At 39.3% G+C, this 21,498-nt stretch overlaps 2 protein-coding genes across 6 annotated transcripts in view; one reads left to right on the plus strand and one right to left on the minus strand.

The window, feature by feature from the left end:
- The window catches only part of CYFIP1 (cytoplasmic FMR1 interacting protein 1), an 83,797-nt gene that overhangs the window by 16,244 nt on the left and 46,055 nt on the right, over positions 1-21,498 (minus strand). For all 5 annotated transcript variants that reach the window (XM_041119537.1, XM_029998634.2, XM_029998633.2 and 2 more), the window contains 3 exons: positions 20,799-20,998; positions 14,194-14,281; positions 1,169-1,312 (listed from right to left, as the gene is read on the minus strand). In XM_041119537.1, the coding sequence (XP_040975471.1) occupies positions 1,169-1,312; positions 14,194-14,281; positions 20,799-20,998 (432 nt within the window). The remainder of the gene's footprint in view (positions 1-1,168; positions 1,313-14,193; positions 14,282-20,798; positions 20,999-21,498) is intronic.
- Positions 4,586-8,706, plus strand: LOC115334481 (fibronectin type III domain-containing protein 9-like). Its single transcript, XM_029998640.1, has 2 exons — positions 4,586-4,976; positions 6,963-8,706. Exon 2 carries the CDS (start codon positions 7,091-7,093, stop codon positions 7,760-7,762), a length of 672 nt encoding a protein of 223 aa, XP_029854500.1. The 5' UTR covers positions 4,586-4,976; positions 6,963-7,090; the 3' UTR covers positions 7,763-8,706.

Here is a 21,498-nt window from a genome sequence, read left to right on the forward strand (position 1 = left end):
CTGTTCTGGGCATACCAGTTAAGACACAGTCCCAGCCTACAGTCAGTCTACCTTCCTCCCACTAGACACCTATTTCATACCTGTCTCCCTACATCTGAACATCTGCATCAGCAGGATACCTCCCCCCAGGCCTTTTAACCTTCTTTATAAATGCCCAAGCATTCAATGCTACTTTTAATGAATTGAGACAATCTACCACCTAAATAAATAATAATAAAAATCTCCCCAAAAAACAACAAACCAACACTTGACCCCAAACCACAAAAAATATCTGTGTTTTCCTCTTTCCCTGGAGATTAGACCACAGCACCACTTCAAGCAGGCTCCAGCCTTTCTAGATTGTAAAAAATGTACTTAGAACATTGTGGGAATTAATGTAAACAAACTGAATGTGTCAAGTGTCTGAAGTGAGATTATGAATACTAAGCTATCCCCCAGTATAGTTGGATTATTTTGGCAGCATGCTCCTTACAGGCAACAGGGACAGAGAGGAAAAGACAATTTCTTTGGCTTAAACTTAACTGCAATGCATTATGACTATATACACAGATACTAATAATACAGCGAACAGCCAGTCCCTCAACCTCCTCCTAGTTACAGAAAAGACCCTTTTCTATACAAGATACCTAGGCTGTATAGATAACTTGTTCAACATCTGGTCTGAGCACTCTTCTAAATAGGCTTGATGCTATCCATTGCTAGATCAAGCACAGAGATTAAACCTTCCATGTTATTAAGGCATCATCTGTCAATGATGTTATTAATGAAAGCCCTGAAGTTAGGCAAGGCAGAAAGCACACTCCAGCTGTTGTCAAAAAAATATCGAGAAAGTGAATTTACAGTACAATCTTTAAGTTGAAATCAACTAATGTGACACAGTCATACTTTTCCAGAGTTTATCCAGGACGTAACACCAGAGGTCTCCACAAATAAATTCATCTCCAGTGAAGAATCCAAGGTTTTCAAAACATTGCTCAGGCTACTAAGGCACATCTTCTATTGCTCTCACAAGACACTGAGTACTCTCAAACACAGCTTATATTGAACTTCAATGGAAGTAACATTTTAATTAGTTTTATCTGACACCTTACTTTCACTTTGTTTTTCTTGAGACATTTCCTATCAGAAACCATTTGGAATAGCAGAAAATGAAAGACAATTGGCATACCAGGCTCTTGACAACTTTCAGCAACTCCTCCATCACCACAGCAATACCCTGATACCCAAGAAGTCTACAGATGACTTTAAAGTGAGGGGGACCAACAAAATTCCTGTAGTTGCTGTAGATGCTGGAATATGCCAGATTCAATGCCTAAAACGAGAGAACAGACACAATTAATGACAATTTCAGCTGACTGCATCTTTATAATAATCTCATTTAAACAGCATTTGAAAGCATATTAATAACAACTTTCTCTCTCTCTCTCTCTCTCCAGAGGTTAAAATACAAAGCTTCCCTTTTGTAAGGCAGGAACTCCAACCAAAATCTCTGTATTAGCAAGAAAAACTTGTAAACACTTTTTTTCCCACCATGCATCTTCCACTTAACCATTTATAAAGCCATGAACATTTCCTCTTTTGTATTTTTCTATTTACACAGGTATAAAAGGATAAGAGTAGTCAATGCCAACTCTCAGATCCCTGAATTTAAAGCACATCTTCTGCTCCTGTATCGTCCATTTTATGTACAAAACATCTTGAAAGAAGTTACTTCAATTTTTAGCTCATAATAGGTGTTTTAGATCTTTGAGGACTCAACTACAAAAAAACAGTCTTCTGCAGTTACTGCTCTGCAACTAATTAATAAGGATCTCTCTTTTTCAAACCCCTTAGCTGTACAGAAGATGAAAGCAAATCTAAGTCTGGGATGTAACCTCATGGAAATTATTCCAGAGTTATATAAATAGGACCAGGTGCTTTGCCATATTAATGGCTATTTCTTCAAAGCAAACACAACTGTACATGCTGATGCTGTGTAGCGATTTAGGAACTGCTTGCTGAAGCTGCGGATCAAAGAGGAGTTACCTAACTTAACACCCTCCATTTCTGTAAGTGGGTTGTTCTCCTAATATCCTGAAATTTAATTTTAAAGGGGAATCTTGTCAACCTTTCTTGCTGAAGGTTCCATTGTGCTTCCTTTTCTTTTCTGCAGTTATCACTCTCTCCAACACATGTATGAAAGACAGCATACTGCTAGACTTTCAATTCCACACACATCAGCTGTAACAAAAAATTTTCCTTCACCAGTATCCAGGAAGAACATTGACCTTCCCTTCAGTGCAGATCCTGCTCCAATTATCCATGCAAGTCAATACCAGATACTGTAATACATGGCATTGCACAAAGAAACTACTAGGAATTCAAGTCATTAAACTCTACCAAGCTCTTGGAGGATTTTAGTCTCATAAAAGAAAAGGACTTACAAATCATCTTTAGAAGAGATCGGGATCGAAGATACAGTTTTATTTTTGTTGTAAATCTCTATATAAACACCAGTTTCCAACGTGTTTTGAACCGTCGTCTTAGAAATTCAAAAATTGGATTCTAGACTGATATATAGCGAATGCAAATTTAGCAACAGGTTAACACTTCTTGGCCACCTTTTGTGGATGCCTTAGATTTGCCTTCACAAACCCTCACGCGTCAAAAATTGTTGCAGTATGAAAGAAATACATGACAGCACAGGCTCAGAAGAAACCATCTAGGTCATAACGAGAGAGAACTAGAGATGCAAAACCAACTTTCTGAATCAGGCAGCTCCTGACCTAAGTGAGAAACCTTGCATAAGTTATTAAAACACTCACACATAGAAAATTACATACATTTTATCCTGCTTCAACGACCACAGAAATTTATAACCAGCAATTTATTTCTGCAATGCAAAAATTCAAGAAGTTGCCAGTACTGAAATTTACCTAAAGGTTTAGTTATATTTCTTAAGTGCCTGAACTTCTGTCTCCATCTGTGTGATGAAACTATATAGCAAGACAGCCTGATCTGCAGAAGGTAGGTTTGGAGATTTTTTTGTTTTTCTTATCTTGAGGGTCCTGGTGAACAAGCAGCTGACCACAAGCCAGCAGTATGCCCTCATAGCAAAGGTGGCCAACAGCCAGCCGGGGCTGCATTAGGCAGAGCACTGCCAGCAGGTCGAGGGAGGTGATCCATCTCCTCTACTCAGCATGGGTGAGACAAACCTGGAGTACTGGGTCCAGTGGTGGCCTCCCCAGTACAGGAGAGAGACAGAGAGACATACGGGAGATCCCAGCAGTGGGCCTCAAAGATGATTAAGGGACTGGAGCACCTTTCCTTTGAGGAAAGGCTGAGAGGGCTGGGACTATTCAGCCTGGAGAAGAGAAGGCTCAGGGGGATCACATTCATGTGCATAAGAAACTAATGAGGAGAGTAAAAAAAGATGATGGAGCCAACTCTGCTCAGTGGTGCCCAGTGACAGGACAAGGGGCCATGGACACAAACGGGAAATCCCATTTAAACATCAGAAAAAGCGTCACTGCTGTGAGGGTGGTCAAACAGAGAGGTTGTGGAGTCTCTGTCCTCAGAGACGTTCGAGACCTGACCGGACACGTCCCTGAGCGACCCGCTGCAGGTCACCCTGCGCTGGAGGGTCCCCTGGCCTCAGCCATCTCAGTCTGGGAAGCTCTATTCAAAGGACCACAGGCTTATGTCGATTTTGTGGAGGAGGGCTGTTTCCAAATACTCAACCATCTTTTCTGTGAATGCAGACTAAAATAGACACAGTCCTGCTATTAGATCGGAGCTGGCTGAAAGGCTAAACTCCAAACACACCCCACTGGGTGGACAGCCTAAAGCTGCACCCTTCTAGTACAACGGGTGCATTTCCACACCTCTCTGCATACAGAAAAGGGGTCTGGGGCATTGATGGGGGAGAGAACTGGTAAAACCGTAAGAAAATATGTGCAGATGAATGTCCCAATATACTAAGCTTTTATACAACTGTCCCTAAAAGGGTGAGATTTAATCTTTTGCTTTTGACGTTTCCAATCAGGTAGGTCTCTACAGTAAACGTGTCCAAACTATCTATTTTGGCTATAGCACAAGGAGAATTTTACTTCAGTAGGTTAAAGCATTTTACTGCCATGAGGTTAAGAGGAGGGAACTACTCTTCGCACAGCAGAAACTTGTCATAGAAAAGCAAGCCCTAAAAACATGATTTCAGTATTTAAAAACTCACCAATACATAACAATAAGAAGCCAGCCAACTAGAAATACATCTTTCTTTAATGTAACCCTCATGGGGAAGTACCTAAAATGGTCCACCTGTAAACGCTGGATTAGCAGAGCTTTATAAACTGTGACAAGGTATTTAGAAAACACTATCACACACCACTGCTGCTTCCCCCCCATAATGCACAGAAGCATAAAATGCTTAGGGAAGAAGCCACTAACAAAGGGGAGGTGGGGGTGGAGAGGGAGGGAAGGAAAGAGGGAGTTCATTATTTTTTAAGCTATGCTTGCTCCCTCCCGTACTTAAATTTAAAAAAAAAAAAAAAAAAAAAAAAGAGTTGCTAGTTGCTGATGTCATCAAAGTGCTAACATTAATCACTCACAGCATCACTGGTACATGCACAAGAGCATATAACAGGGATGTTCAGGCAGTACACTGTCCAAGGGGAGGCAAGCAAGAGGGGGGGGAAAAGACTTTTTTTTCCACTGTATGTTCTTTGAAAAGCAAGGCAACAGCATCTAGACAAGATGTGTGCTTGCATGAATTTAAGTGGAAGAGACAAAGAAACCATGCCACCAGCAGCATCGGAGAAAAAAATTGAAAGCACCAAGCAATGAGAATTCAGTCCAGGGAATCTGAGGGGAAGAAAAAGCAAACCAGCAAGCAGAGATCAGGCAGGAAATAACTCATGTGAAAAGGGATACTGAAAACTTAGTGTTTATATAATTTTCACAGCAGCATCACCATATGAAATTTCCATCAGGAAGTGACGGTAAGTACTGACTTTATAATCTGTAAAACATCAAATGGGTTTTCCAAACATTTACATGTCAGTAATTATGTGTCACCTAATAACTGATGTTTTGTAACAATAGAAATGTATTACTGTTATTTAATTAAAATCCAAACATTCTACTTACAAAATGCTGTGAGGATGAAACTATTGTTTCTAGACTGTGTAAGGAAGTGTTCTATAAAAAATAAATTATAATTTTAAGTAATTGGGATCTACCGGCTACCAAGAAGACAACTGAGCAAGTAAAAGCTCCGATCTTACTAATGCACCCAATTTTAATATCTGCAAAAGCTGCATAAATGCCAAAATGTGTCTAATAAGTTTATTTGATAGCAAACTCAGTTCCATTGTATTGTTGCTGTATCAAAGAGGGTGCAGTTACGACACGATTAGAATGGCAGCATCTACCCAGATCAGTCATATCTAAGGTTTTACATTGTAATGAAAATAAACATACATCTTTTTCTTCCCACTTCCCAATAAATATAATCCAAAAGCCTCGAGCAACAATTTTCACACATAAACAGTCATAGAATTCTTACTATTAATATAACTATCAAAATCCTACTAGAATAATATATATTTTGTGAGCCTCCTATCTAATATAAAATACAATAAAAGTATTACAGAATAATTTCAGAATATGTTATGAGCAAATCTTACAAGCTTTCTTCATCAGGAGAATTTTCAATAGTCAGTTGTTATTTAGCCAGGAGACTTAACATTTTAAACTTGATCATTAAAAAAAATAATTAATTTTTATAATGAAGTCATAAACAATGAAATACAGTGTTACTGTCATGGACATTTATCTTCATAAAAAAAAGTAAGAAACTTTCACAGTGGAAAAAACTTTCACGCGTGCTACTAGAAACTGACTAAGAGAATCAGATTAAATTGCTGATGTAGACTCTTTTTCAGAAGTTACCCTCACAACACTAAAAGCAAAAAAACCATGCCAAACAAATGAAAATACCCACTGGCTGTTAATATATATTCTGTAATAGACTTGTTTAGAAAATTGCAGAAAATAGATGTTTTCCTTTCACTATTTACAGTGGTAACACAAACTGAGAATCTCAAAATCCTGGCTGTTTTTCTAGTTTTAACTTTATAATGAGGAGGAGCACAAGTTCAGGGCAGACTATGGAATTACATACAATCGCTTAGAACAGAACAGAGTATTAGGCCCTTTTTAAAAACCCACTATTTATCCAAAAGGTATGCTATAGTGAAAGCTGTGTTTCATCAACTAAGCTTAGCTTGAGAAAGGTTTTCCAAGAGGCTGACTAGCATCAAGACTAAATATTGTGATGCTGATGCCACCAATGTAGTCATCACAGCCACTGCTGCTCTTAGCGGTAGCTACAGATGTGCTAACGCACCAGCAAAAAATGGAGAGTGTCACTGAATAAGAAACTAATGTAAAATTATATTGGAGACAAAATAATATCTGGTGATGTTTCCACATACTGTTTTGTGCTTCAGTTGATTGTGACTGGCAAAAATGAAGACTTGCGGATGGTAGAGGCATTTATCCCTCAATAGCCACTCCTGCCACCCGTCTCTTGACACTTAATGTAAGAAAATTCATTGCTCACAAAAGCAAGCTTTGAGATTATGTAAAGCACCAAGTAAGTAAAATAAAATGCAAGATACTAGACTAGAGATAAAAACAAATGCTGCATTTCTTTTTCAGTTATCTGAAAAAAAATGGTGAAAGAAAGTGGTTCCCCGATTGCAAATTCTGCAAAACACACCATCTCTCATGGAGTCACGGGTCACCTGTACAGGCAGCAGCTCCAGCTGAATTTCTATAAGCATATATTTATCCTTTCACTTGGGAAAGAAATACAGAGTTTAAAATACCCCAAACTTTAAGAACTTCCAATTCCCACTTTTATACAGCAGTACCAAAAATAAGAGCATAGTTTCCTAATAAACTCCTTTCCTAAATTACAGAGCACTACAATTAAGATCCACACGACATCCCCAGTGCTGAAGCTTCTCAGTTACCTCCCTGGGAAACAAACACCTTCCCTTTCTACAGCATCGGGAGAGAAAAAAAAAACCACCAGAGCAACGTCCCAATGGGAATAATCGTCCAAAACATCACAGGAAACACGGCTATGGTAATTTGGCCAAAAATGGCCAGTTGTGCCGACAGCTTTTACAGCATCATGTACCACCCTAACTGGAACAGCGTGCTATCCAGTTACTCAAGAAAGAGCTTTCAGAAGGAAGAGAGGGTGCCTGCCAGCCGCTCCTCCTTTGTTGTTGAAAACCTAACTCCGCTAACGACATACATCGTATGCGTGACCTGCCAGTCCGCAAACCCCTCCAGTGACCAGTGCAGAGTTTTTAACACGCTGGAACAAGACCCGGCATCTGCGAGCAACACCAAGAAAGAGCTGGCGCTGGGCATCTGGCTCACCAGCAGCGTCCTGCTCCTCATCATCGCCGCAATCCTCCTCTACGGCTGCTTGCACCTCCTGTGCCGCAGGAGACGCGAGCGTTTGCGAGGGCAAAAGGGGACCTCCAAACAAGACCGTGGGAAGGCGTGGACCAAAAGCTCAGCGTACGCCTCGGAGGAGCTCAGCGGGCAGAGCCAACTGATGCAGGACACCAAGGAAAAGCATGCAGGTGGCATCCAGCTGGCCACAATCATAGAGAATCCCTCAGCATGCAAGGAGCCCATCATGCCAGCTTCCAAAAGCTGGGAACAAGTGCCAACGACAGGACAGTGCTCTGCTGTAAGTTAGAAACCTTTTGTCAGGGAGGAGATTTTTACTACGTACGACATCCCAACTGCTTCAAACACATTGCATGCATTGTCGGTGCTCACAACGGGGAGCTCCGACCGCTCACCGCAGCACTCCTGGCTGTACCTCCAGTGTCACATCCCTTTCCAACAGCCCGTACACAGCCAGAGGTACTCGGAGGCAAACGTTCAGATTCCCAAGAAGCAAGCACTTCAGCCACACTTCGTTATTTAAAAATTAAGCATGTAGCAAATAATCAGTTTACATTTTCAGGGGATTTTTTAGTTGCTTTTCTTTAGTCTAAAACAGCAAACAAATATAAAAATGAATCAAAAGTAACCAAGAGACTTTTTTTTTTTTACTAGCATAAATAAAACTGAGTAGAAGTTTTGAGACAGCAACCCAGGCTGCTACACTACAGGCAACGGGAACATACACCCCAAGCGTATGCAGTGGTTTGCCAGTGTGAGTTTTACCCCCACAATCCCGACTGCTTCTCAAACTACACATTACAAACTACTACACTCAAGACTACGCACTTCACTGACCGTGGTGCCCTCCATAGCTCCCATCTGAATGAGGTCAATCTCAGCATGTAAGCTAAACTCACCAGGATTTTAATGGTATCCTTTCACCTGTCTTTGAAATTTCCCCTCGGCCTAAAAACATATGCAAGATGTGACTCTGTAAGGACACTTCTAATGAAACTAAGGAAATACCCTGGGTTATCGTATTTTGCACTCCTCTGCACCCACCACAAGCCACCTTCTGCTCCAGGGGCGAGTGACTCCCCTGTAGAGGAAACAGAGTTCAGAGAAGCAACTGCTGGCCTTTCCTTCTCTCTTTCTTTCTCTTTCAGTTTTAATGATGAAACTCATTCACCAGCTGCAAATTTCTATCCAACCGTACAGTAGGTTTTGTATAGTGAAGGGGCAAGGAAGTAAGAACATGCCAAAACACATTTTACTTTTGTAACAAGAAAATCTGCCAATCAACTCACTCTGCCTTGAGCTTCATGGCAAAGTGCCAAGAAAGGCCCTTCGGACAGAAACCTGTTCACCCTCACAACATGACAAGTTTTGTCTGGCTTACATGTATAGGTCACTGTCCTGGTTTTGGGTGGGATAGTTAATTTTCTTTCAAGTAGCAGGTACAGTGTTGTGTTCTGGATTTAGTATGAGAATAATGTTGATAACACACTGATGTTTTCAGTTAGTCTAAACACTACTTAGCAACAAGTCAAGGATTTTTCAGCTTCTCCTGCCCAGCCAGCAAGAAGGCTGGAGGGGCACAAGAAGTTGGGAGGGGACACAGCCAGGGCAGCTGACCCAAACTGGCCAAAGGGGTATTCCGTACCATGTGATGTCATGCCCAGTACACAAACTGGGGGGAGTTGGCCTGGGGGGGTGGATCGCTCCTCAGGAACTGACTGGGCATCGGTCAGCGAGTGGTGAGCAATTGCATTGTGCATCACTTGTTTTGTATATTCCATTCCTTTTATTATTAATTGTCATTATTATTGTTATTATTATCATTATTAGTTTCTTCCTTTCTGTTCTATTAAACTGTTCTTATCTCAACCCAAGAGTTTTACTTTTTTTTCCCCCGATTCTCTCCCCCATCCCACTGGGTGGGGGGAAGTGAGCGAGCGGCTGTGTGGTGCTTAGCTGCTGGCTGGGGTTAAACCATGACAGTCACCCTGTTTTAAATCTCTTAAGTGCATTTGTGTTCCATAAAAACATAATAAATCTTAGTATTGCTGTACACTATGGTACATCTGAAAAACAAAGATACACTCTGACTGCAGGCATTTTAAACTGCTATTGATACAAACGTATGCATAAAGTCAGTTCTTGTTGACACAGCTCAGTTGTAAAGTAAAGGCTGGAGAACTGCTGGCTGGGCAGCTGCCATCCCTTTCCACCATGCCCTGAAAGCCGACGGGGTGTACAATTTTGGCAAGAGAGTGGCCACTGAGTATTTCACAGCAGGCAATGGGTCTTTTCAGCTACTGTATTTTGACAACATTTCCCACAACTTGTGAAAGACGTCAACTCTCATATTACTAGGAAGACGGGAGCTGGCATAAGTTTGAGGCGGCATCTTTACTTTTTCCTACTAGGATAGGTACGACACACAGAAACACATGCTGAATGAGGGCGAGTGTCACTTTTAGAAAACACTTCAAAAGGCATCTTTATTGTGTTAAGTTAGCAATAACGTGTTCTCCACCCCCTACATAGCATTTTCTCCAGCTGACACATGTTTTTCTTTGTCTTACACATCAGTCTTAAATAAACTCTGAAGACAACAACAGTTTACTGCTGTTTCAGATGAAGGTATTTCATGAAACAGACACTGAAAAACTCTCTTCAGAGCATAAGCCAACACTACAGGTTTACTGCCAAAAAGGGGTGGCTGGGTAGCAGGGACAGAAAAAAATGCTTTAAAATGATTTTGTAATCAAATTAACGGTAATGCTTCTTTGACTAGGATTTCATCAAAGAGAGAAAAGATGATTTTAATGTTAAAGGGATGCAGCCAAGAGACATATTCTCATCTCTGACAACATCTTGGGCCCTTGAAAACCTGTTACTTCTCTGCATCTCTGTTTCTTTATGTGGGTTTTAAGGCAGTCCAATACATATATTTACATGCATTTATATGTTATACAGACATTTATATACCATACTGAGAACAAGGAGCAGTTCAGTCTTAAAGCAGTTTTGAGGCATTCACCTACTGAATCTTGTTATTTATACACAAACACATATATATAAAAAGACACATGTATCAAATGGAGACGGCAAGGACCTACTGTGGAAGTGCTTCCAGGAATGGGATTTACCTCATCTAAATATAAAATCATTCCACCCAAGGAGTTTACTCTGCACTACTTAGATAAATATTTATATCACCTCATAAGCAATGGACCGTCTTGCAGCCACTGCAAATGAGCAATGCATAACGAGCATCATCTGACTTCTGCACTAGTGTTGAAGAGCTCATGTCATCACACACTCACAGAGCTACACGATTCTTTGTCTCTTGCTCGGAAAGTTTTATTACAGATTCATTCAGGTTCATTCTGGCAATTCTGTGTTTTGGTAGTTTACTGTCCAGTTTTAACAGTGATCTAGCAAGGGGCAAACTTGCTAAGTGATTACTAAACTGATAACAAGATGCAACATAGTGCAAACTGATGTTAACTTGTGCACCAGCTGTAGATAAAAACCATTATATTCACATTGAGAAGTATTTTTCCAAAGGGGTCTTTTTTCACAAAACAAATGAGTTAGCATCTACAAAACACAGAAGACATACAAACATGAAAATCTTTGGAAGATGTTGTATAAGCCAGAAAGGAAGCTCTTAAATTCTGGTCTACACAATCTCTATAAAACCAGGTACTTCATTAACATGCAAAGTTAGTTTCAAATCCCCAGAAGAGACTCTTTGTTATATGTGCATTATTAAGTATTTTATGCATCCAGCCCACATTGCCAAATTTCAGTCTCCTAACATTCATTTCATTAATCCTACACACACTTCACCTGAGTAAAGGGATTTCAATGACCATGCTCAACGAACTTTTAAAATACTCCAGCTCACTTAAAAGGCTGATGAGCTTTTGCAGGTCAGCTCCTTCCCACCTGACAGCTCTGCTCCCATGTCAGCCAGGAGAAGTAATTTGTATCTGTGCATTTCTGTTTTGCTAATTGGATGAAGATACTGCTCAGAAAGCTTTAGATGCAACAGAGAATGGGGACACAACTGTCTATGCTAAGCATCAATACACATTAATACAGACCAAATGCTTTGATCCATTTAGAAATACCTGAGACTACGTGAACACTTTGAGATCAAAACTAAAAATTTCTTTAATTACTCTTAAGCAAGCACATTGCTCATGCAAAGCTTCTGCACGGAAAGTGTTTAGCCATTACAGTCCAATACATGCATGTGTGAGTGTATGTATACACAAGAAACCACAATGCTGTTGTTTTGACCTAAATAAACACCTTGGATTGCTAAAAAACCCTCCAAAACCCCAACCCCCCAAAACCACCAAAAACCCAAACCCAACCAACAACAAAAAAGTCCAATGAGGAAAATAAAAAGTCATATTCCTTGGCTGTATGATCAATATGAAGTGCTCACCTGAATATCTTGAGTAGTTCAAGAACTCAAAAAAGACAATAAAGTAAAAAATACATAGCTACTCCATACCCCACTATTATCCAGTCAGGAGGCAATTCAACAATATAACTGTTAAAGGACCCAAACAAGGATGTGCTCTGTGGCAAGCCTGGCTATCTAGTACACAGAATAATATCATGCAATTACATCACACGCTAGAACTTCTTGCCTCTATCATGTAAAAATTACATTCTGTTACTTGCTATATAGAGTAGAAATGTCCTCCTAAAATTTCATTCAGATATACTCAATTCCAAAATACATTAGATTCAATAAAAATATACTGTTGTAAATATCTAAAACTACAGTCAGGAATATTTGCTAAAATAGGCATATCTAGTTATGAAACTTGCTCCAGAAATGCATCTAAGAACACCCTCAATTGCTCCTGCTCATATGGAAAAATAAACAGATTTCTGAAAATGTATAGCTCTCAGAGTAAAGATTACTAAACTCATTTTAATAATGTAACCTGACTGATAAAAAAAGGGTTCCCCAGTTAATCCTCTGTCACTCACCCCACTGTATCATCACTTAGATAAATTAAGTTAGCAGTCTCTACTAAATTCAGTGGGGTTTTTGCTCTTTACACTGCATCTGGTGAATTCCTAAAATAGTAAGAAACACAATAATCCTAATGTAAGAAAATCCCACTTTCCTATAATTTACTGTTCCCTGTTGGAGAACAATTATATAAAACACTATTCACAGTACCAGACAATCAGCTGTTACATTCTACATTAAAGACATGTGAGTCCTTTTCCACCTCCTTTACGCTTTAAAAGCATGAAAGTTTTACAAATGCAGCAGATATATTAGGATTGAAATTTGTAACTTCTGAGCTGTATCTTTAGCTCTCAAAAACTAGCTTGCTGGGCAAATCACAGAGATTGCACCATGTAACTAGGATATGATGTGTGGGAAATAACAGTAAGGCAAGGGCTAATTATGCTCATGTTTAAGTAGGAGCTAGATAATGAAAGTAGCTAGATATGAAAATGACACAGCGCACTTGTATAAATTACAAGGATAACTGAGTACATAATTTTACAACTTTTTTTTTAGTCAACAGTCCTCTAATTTGATCCTTATATTTTAATTGTTCTTTTCCATACTTTCATTTTGCCTCCCTGATACTCAAGAAAACAATGCAAAATTAAGAGTGCTAAATATTCTCAAATGATTTGCTGAAGATACCACTGCTGGTTTTTATTGCTGTAGGAAGTAGATCAATATTTCTGACTGGATATTAAAAATGCAGATATATGTTAATGTGCTATACCTTTAACTGTTGTTAAGACTCAGGTAATAATTCTGAAGTGTAAGAAAATAAATCTGCAGTGATCAGGGAGAATAAATCTATCCCTCCAATACACAATACTGCCCACATGAGCATAGCATTGGTCCTGTGAATACAGGCTAACTTTCCTCACTTGGGTAGCTCCATGAAAGCCCACAACTATTCTCTTGTGCCAAGTACTCTCTCAACTTGTCACCCACATAAGCTCCTTTCCAACCTCAGTATTGGGCATTGCCTTAAGGCACAGAGTACGTGACTGCATATCATGTACACTTCTATTGAAAACTTGCATAAACCTTCTAGGCACTCCTAATGTGCAAAGCAAGAAAGATGACGTTAATACAGGAGATGAGATGGCCAGAAGGCCAAGTTCATCACAACGACTTTGAGGTCTTTGGGTTGAAGATGCCAAAGAAATGCTACATTTTTTTTGGAAATAATTTAAGCAGTTTGGTATCTGATAGTTTAGGGTGGTCAGAATCTATATTCCTTTTAAGTCAGATAACATCTGAAGCAGTTTTTCCTATCTGTTCCCATTCCTCCTGCCATCACAGTCTTCATCACTGTAACAAGGGAGCAGCTGCACCCAAGATAGGCTCTTGTTCTCACTTCACCAGATGACTAATTAATCTTCTCTTTGAGTCTGCTCTGCCACTATAAGCAACTGTGCAATGCAAGGTGGTTGAGAGAAGGACTTATTTTTAGCTTTGTCAGATAAGACTAACCATCAGACTAATCACTTGCACTTTGGCTGAAACATATGATGAGCTTCACAGCAAAGTCTGAAAAAAAGGCGTATGTTGAATTTAAAATACTCCCAAAATATATTTGAATCAATTTTTAATAACTTCCATATTCTATAATTTCTATAATTAAAAAAGATACCTTTAAAAATTAGCAAACCATAAATATACAGGGAATTAAATCCAACCTTCGATCCATAGAGATACTGCGGCTGTGCATTAGGCTGCTTATCTCTCTGAAACTCCTGAGAAAATGGTAGCACGGTCCGAACAAATCTATAAAACCAAAATAAAGAATTCATTAATTATACTTGGGTTAGTAGGTGTGCGCCTAATGCACCTTACCCTGTATAATACTGCTTTTGTCTACATATAAAATCAAAGCCAGACTCGTAGCCTTTCAGCCCAAGTTGCAACTGGGGAAGCACATACCCTGCACTGCCCAAAAGCCTGGACACAAATCATAATCCAATTCTCCATCACTTACTGGGACTCTGTTCTTCCAGTGGTGTGCAAAATTCTTCTCACCTCTACTCTAGCCCAGCCCAGCAAAAAGAGAATCAACTAACAAAGTAGCAACAGCCTCTCACAGAGAGGAAGGAAGTTCCTTGCGCTTTCAAAATTAAGTCCTTGAGAATGAACTACACCTTCAAAGAACATGACATTTCTATTTAATGCTTTGGAGCTTTTTCCCACCAAAGAAACTCACAGCAGGAGAAATACTTTAGGTTACTACCTTTTAAAAAAAGTCAGGAGGAGGGGTATAATCCTTGTAGCAAAATCAATGTTTCAAAAGTTTGATCATACTTTAGTGTGAGCATGTACCAATACAAATCATGTTTAGCTTTACCTTTGTGTATTGTTAAGAGGATGGCAAGAGAACCACAGAGATATGGAGTACTGCAAAAGATAGGATCAAACAGCCCATGCAAAACTGAGGACCCCAGAGTGTGAAAAACGGTGCTTGGGCAGAACTCCGCAGGCATGAGTACTCCTGCGAACGAGCAGGACAGACCTACTCCCCTGATGTTGCCTGTTAACTGTGTAATGCACATTTTGCAGCACTACAGTTTTAGTGCAGAAAGAAGTTAATCAACATCTCCTACAGTTCTGATTCTGCTTAACTTTAGTAAACTGAGCAAAATTATTGGTGCATGTGTTTACAGGTTGGATGGCTACTTTATTTTTTAACTTGATAAAAAGGATTTCTTGTAAATGGTGCAAAGCTGTATATACACAGGGATGAGGAAAACCAGCTATTTAAGAAGTGTACATCAAATGTTTGTATCAGATCAGGCTGTTCTGAGTGATAGCTGAGTAAAATAAATGCATCTAGGAAAAGGTTTCAGGAAAGGAAGTTTGCAGTACATTACAATATCATAAGATACAACTGTATCTTGATCTTTTTTTCTTTAAAATAATGTTTGAATTTAATCAGCACACAAAATAAATGATTAATAATTTTTTCCCAGAAAGAACATAGAATTTCTATTTTTAATAGACCCATTTTCTAGCTGAAAACAAAAACAGCCATGCTAATCAAAAATTGTTTCACCCAAACATGTATAAATTGCACTATGTTGCTTACAATTATTTCCACTGTGTTTTATTTCTGAGTAATGTGAATCATTCTTGTGAGAATCTGTAACTTCAGGACAGGGTTTTCTGTATTTTTTTAACCTGCTCAAAAATAGGTATACCCATAGTTTCAACTACTTGTTCATATGTATTTTAGCCCCATCTTTCCAAAAGTACTTCTACTTGCTGAAGTCCAGAAAGTACTTGCATTTAGAGCTTTTGAAGAAAAAAAGATCATTTGTGTATTATTTTTTATACTCTCTCTCTATATAGAATTTAAATTTCCTTACATTTACATTTCCTCAGTTTACAAGTTTGCCCCCTTCTCTCTCACTTACATAGTAACTGAAAACTTCCTCTTGAGATCACTTGAATCTCTTCTCTGCACAGACACTTCATTAAAGAGTTTACCAGAGATGATGTAAACATTCGATGGAATTCAAAGTAATCTGCAACATATGACAATCCCAGAGATTACTCCATTCCCCCTTCTTTCTCTCCAAATCCTATTCCTTTTTAAACTGACATCAATTTTCAAGCCCTAAGAAAATCTCGAAAATGAAAGAAAGTAAAAGAGATACCATGTCGTCTGAGATAAGACTGGGTTTCAGTGTGCAGACATATTGGGCAAGAGCTGGTTTGTTATCACTAAATTAAAACCCTCACAAGGAAAAGAGTGTTTCAGAATATAAGTGTGGGTGCATCCCATGACTTTGGAAGCTGTAACTATAATTCTTGGACTTTTCAAAAAGGTATTATGAATATATTTGAATTATAAAATCATTAGTATCTGGGAGCCAATCAGTCAGACTGTATTTGGATTAAGAAATAACAGACTCAGAAATCAAATACTGGAGAAAGACTTCTGAGACACAGTCCCTAAGTTTCACTAGCTCTGTATAAGCACAGGTAACTCTTGTGTGTTCCCCAGTGCTCCTCTACATTCTTGGGGGTTTCTCCATCTCTAATGTTTTAGAGTAGTAGCAAAATAGTCCTAAAGCTTTCTTAAAGACTTGAAGCAAGCACTTATTTTATACTTTCTTGGGCGAAAGATACTGAGAGAGGATGAAACAGGTTAAGAAAAGGAAGTAGGAGCAAGAGATACAGTCACTTGTTATCTCATGGAAGGGCTATGGCTAAGACTGAGGATACAACAGGCTAAGGAGAGTGCATCATTCTAGGAGGTATGTGAATAATCCCAATATTCAGATAAATATTAGAGATTTCTTCTCTCAAAACTAAGGGCTATATAGAAACCTTTACAGTTCAGCATCATCTGCCATTCTTCAAACTTTTTCAACGTGTGTGTGTGTTTTCTTTTTGACAACCTGCCAGTTGCCCTCCTCCTGCTCCTCCTCCAAGGAACAGAAGCATCTCTTTGAAGGACTGAAGCTTTTTGAATATCAATGCTAAAGCTAGGCAAATTTTTACTTTCCCTCAGATACTGCTGGATGCAGGTTTTGGCATCCTCCAAGATAATCACTTCTTTTCAATCAGTGTTGATGATCTCACAGCAATTAATCCATTTTAATCAACGCAGGGTGTAAGCAGTCCAAGTCAACTAAGGAGATGAAAAAGCCTGCTGGCTTACCAAAGCTTGGCAACAGTGATTGCTAAAGGACAACATGAGCCCCAAAGTAAGTATTTTAGGGATCAAATCATTTTATATCGGTGTTTCTGTGAACCTACCAGGAAGGAGTTCATAGTAAGCACTTTACAAACTAACCTAAATGATTCTATGATTCTAATTACCATAAACTATTTAAGAAAATAAGGAGAAATCTGAGAAAGACCACTTCAGTCAATGAACCTGCTGCTGCCTTGCTACTGCAGGCACCAGATCAGACAATCTCATTCACAAACTTTCCGAGCTTCATCTCAGAAGTAGTAAGATATCACAATCCTCCCTCCCTGCTCATACAGAAAGTGTCCCTCTGCACTTCCCTAATTGGTACGAACACTTTTAACTACCAGCCTTCTCAAATTAGTTTGTCCTGTGTACCAGACCTAAGGGTAGCCCTACACCTCCTCTCAGTGAATGCTAGATCTAACTCACCCTTCTTGAACAGGAGTGTCAAGATAGAACAGGAGGCTATAAACTGAAGTGTGAGGAAACAGAAAAAGAAATGGAGCAGGAAGGAGTAACAGCTACCACTCCCTTGCTATCACCTTTCCTTTTGGCAGAAAGACTTTTTTTTTGGTTGGGGTTTTTTTTAGGTGGGGGAAGGTAGTTGACTACAGTCACCCCTACTTTGCATGAGCCTATATCCCTGCACCATTTGGCTCTTTGTAGCAGAAAGTAGGTAGTTTTCACTGCCAGTGCTGCTTTTCAGGTTTGCTCCAGCAGCGTCTGAAAGGGCTGAAAATTTTTCTGAACAGTGACTATCCGAGTATATGCAAGACAAGAAGACACAGCTGCTCTCATGTGAAAACTAGGCTGAAAAGCAGTGCGAGAGACAGAGAGCTCACAACAGGAAGGGGGAGAGGCAGGCAGGCAGGCTGAAAAATAAAAAGCTGGTCTTTTTGTTCATTCTGTGACAAATCTGTATCCCCAGAAGAAACATGTCATACTGCATTTGGAAGAGTGCTATACATGTGAATTTTTAGCAGAGAATACAGATTTGGTGAATGTGTTGAGAGGAGATAGAGTCTGACTACTGTCTCCGGAAGCTTGTATCATTTGTGTCAAGAAAGCACAGAAAATCCTCAATACAAATAAATGTCTAGGCTGCCTCACACTTGCTCCTCTGTTAGCCCTCAACACAAAACAAGCTATCATGGAAGGAAAAGACCAACTTAGAATTAGTAAAGAAAATAAGGCAGAAAAAGGAACGCTACATATAGTGGAAAAGGAATGAACAACAAAAATCTGAAAGTTGTCCTTGTGTCATTTGAATCCTCTGGACAGCCCTAGTCCTACTAACTCCACAAAGATACAAGGAAATGAAAAAAAGTACAGACACAGGCATAAGCATAACAAAGATTCCTCATGCAGAAAGACCTCTGGCTTGGAAAAACATGCAACTGAGGGCCAACATGAGAGAGCTCTTAAATAAAATCTGAAGCAGCACAGAAAAGACAAGTCTGGAAAGACAAAGTCTGGACACAGCTGTGCAGCTGGCCAGCACTAATGAGACTAAATTTCAGAAAACCAGCAACTGCAATTATTAAATTGCTAAATCTTTTAATAGCAGGCTCACTGTTTAATCTCAGTACATTATCAGATATAAAAAAAACCCCTCCCAAGGTCCAAATAATTAAACATGAAATGTGTTTCAACACTTCTGCATGAATAGCCTTAGCCTTTGAACCAAACCTGCAGGGTTTCTAAACACTTGAACTCTTTTACAGGTGTTTGAAATCATCAAGTTCAACCATTCTTGGGAAAAGAACTTCAAAAGGTACTGGATACAAGTTAATCTGACCAAAACACTAACTTTGAAAGGACCTTTACACCTAGGCTGTGGTCAAATTAATAAAAGGCCAGCCACAGGTACTACACATTTCCTTCCTGGGAGCTCCACCTCCAACCCCTCACCACCAAGTAACCTCTCTGCTTTTCATCATATTTATTTCTCTTTCTTCCAGCCTTTCATTGTTACTTTTCTTTCCTTGTTTACACGTAGCTTTCATGCAAGACATTACCTATCAAGAGCCAAGAATTAAACTAGCAGCTCTCACAGAGCTCCTCACTGTGTACTCCTGTATTTGGACACAATAACCTGTACAGTTGAATGCAGAGAGAGCTCATCAATTTAAAGTTCATGCTAACAGCAAGGCAGCAACAGACATAATGAACGTGCTTAAGAAGTATAAAAGGGCTAGAAACTCCCTGTTCCCTCTCCCAGCAAAAATATCAATGGGCACTGTATAGCATGTGCAACACATTAATTCTCTCCACATCGCTGTTTTTGACTGAAACCAAAGCAATTCTGTGATGAAATTAGGAAGTATGTGTACCATGTGTCCAAGATCTGGCTCCCTTTATCATCTCTTAAATTAATTATCCTGAATTAATTACCTGACAAGCTTGAGGATCAGCCTAACTCAATTCATGCGTACAGTTTTTAAACAGACAAGCAACAGTCCTACAGGATCCTGCTAGTGTCCTTTCGCATTCCACTCTCGCTTCCCAAGCACTGTGGTCTGCAGTATGGCTGTCCTTATAGCCAGGATGAACACAGACTGGATAGGAGCTATTGAATGTCTTTCATCAAAGCTCACATGTAAAGGATCTGCATTTCATCAAGATTTTCTTTTAATATTTTGCTTACATGATTCTTAATACATCACACTGAATATTCCAATATTGATCTCCAGATACATCAACTGCACAGCAGCTTCCTCGGAAATACATTCAACTCTCATGTGCAAACAGATTAATGTAACAGAAGTTTCTTGGCTAAAACTTAACCACAAAAAACACTCCTTTTTTTTTTTTTTTTTTTTTTTTTCCCCAGACAGAATCTTGGATCTAAAATGCAACATAACCATCATGGAACATGTCAGACAGGGAAAGCTCTCCAAGGAGACTGTGAAAGATGAGAACACACTTCCTCCTCTTCCTACAACTCAATATTCAATATCACTTTACTGTCACTTCACCGTGCTTTAACCAAAACCTGAGAAAAGGCTAAAAGCAGCACAAATCCTAAAAAGAGCACACAAGCAGGAAGTCCAGAAATGCAAAGTCCCAAGCACTGCGTCTTCCACTCATTCAAACTTTAGATCCTACCTTCCTCTTTCTAATTCCATTACTCCCTCTCCTTAAAGGAAGCAACTGTAGTTGCAGTGAACACTGAACTCTTCCCTTCTCCAGTAAACAGTCCTTTTCTTCACATTAATGCAGCATCAGGAATATAATTTTATTTCCATTGTCTCACAGTTGAGGATCCTGTTTACCAAAATATCTTCCCAATAGGCACTTTGCAGTATTTCTGGACACACTTTATTTTGCAACATATCATAGCTAAGTCATTAAAATGTCAGAATTTGGATGCTGCAGTGACATTTGACTTCTATTGTGGACAAATAACAGGCTTTCATACATTTGACAGTACTTAGTAAAATGACTCATGCTGCTTCATTTCAAGTAAAGCATTAGAAGTGGAAAACACACTAAATGAATAGGGATGGACTTGTCAGCATTTGCTAGGAAAGAAGTTGCAGGAGGGTGGTAGAAGAACTGCTGCAAACAAAAGGCTGCCATGCTAACCTGTTAGTAGATCCATTGTAGCAGTAGTTTGGAAGGAAATCATAATTGAGTTCCCAAAAGACATGAAGAGTGATTCTTCCATAAGGGGCTGACACATTGTGATTGGCTTCTCTGAACATGGCATCAAAGCTGTCCAAGGTCATGTATCTACTCAGAAGCTTGTGAGTCATTTTGTTTATCTCTATCAAGCCATCCAGCTCCTACAAAAAACAAGAGGAAAGAAAGTGAGCAGTGCATTTAATAAAGTGGAGAATCTCAACAAAGTACCTAAATAACCTTGACTGAATAGAAGACTAGAAAGAAGTCAAAATGAAAAATTGACTCTCCCCCCAGTCTCTTACTTTAATGGTAAGAGCTGGAAAGAATCAGTGCTCTTGGGATTGTTTTGTAGCAATCTCCCACGAAAACCCTCTGAGACTTTAAAGGTATTCATTATAATCGGTCCACACTGTGGATGGGTCTCAAACACAGATCTATGCCAACTCTTCTTCCACTGAGCAGAAGTTGAAACTCCAGCATTTAAGTGGGCTCAGACATAGGCCAAGAAGCATCTTCTGCATTTCCTACTTTACAAGCTATCACAAAGTAATTTCTGCTCAGTAGGGCAACTGGTGAACTAGCTTTTGTAGTCATACTGGTAGGGATAATATCACATTTACCATAACACTTTCTTGTGGTTTACTCTAGCTAAGAATGTAGT

The sequence above is a fragment of the Aquila chrysaetos genome, chromosome 23 (genome assembly GCF_900496995.4).
Source record: "Aquila chrysaetos chrysaetos chromosome 23, bAquChr1.4, whole genome shotgun sequence".
Taxonomy (NCBI): domain Eukaryota; kingdom Metazoa; phylum Chordata; class Aves; order Accipitriformes; family Accipitridae; genus Aquila; species Aquila chrysaetos.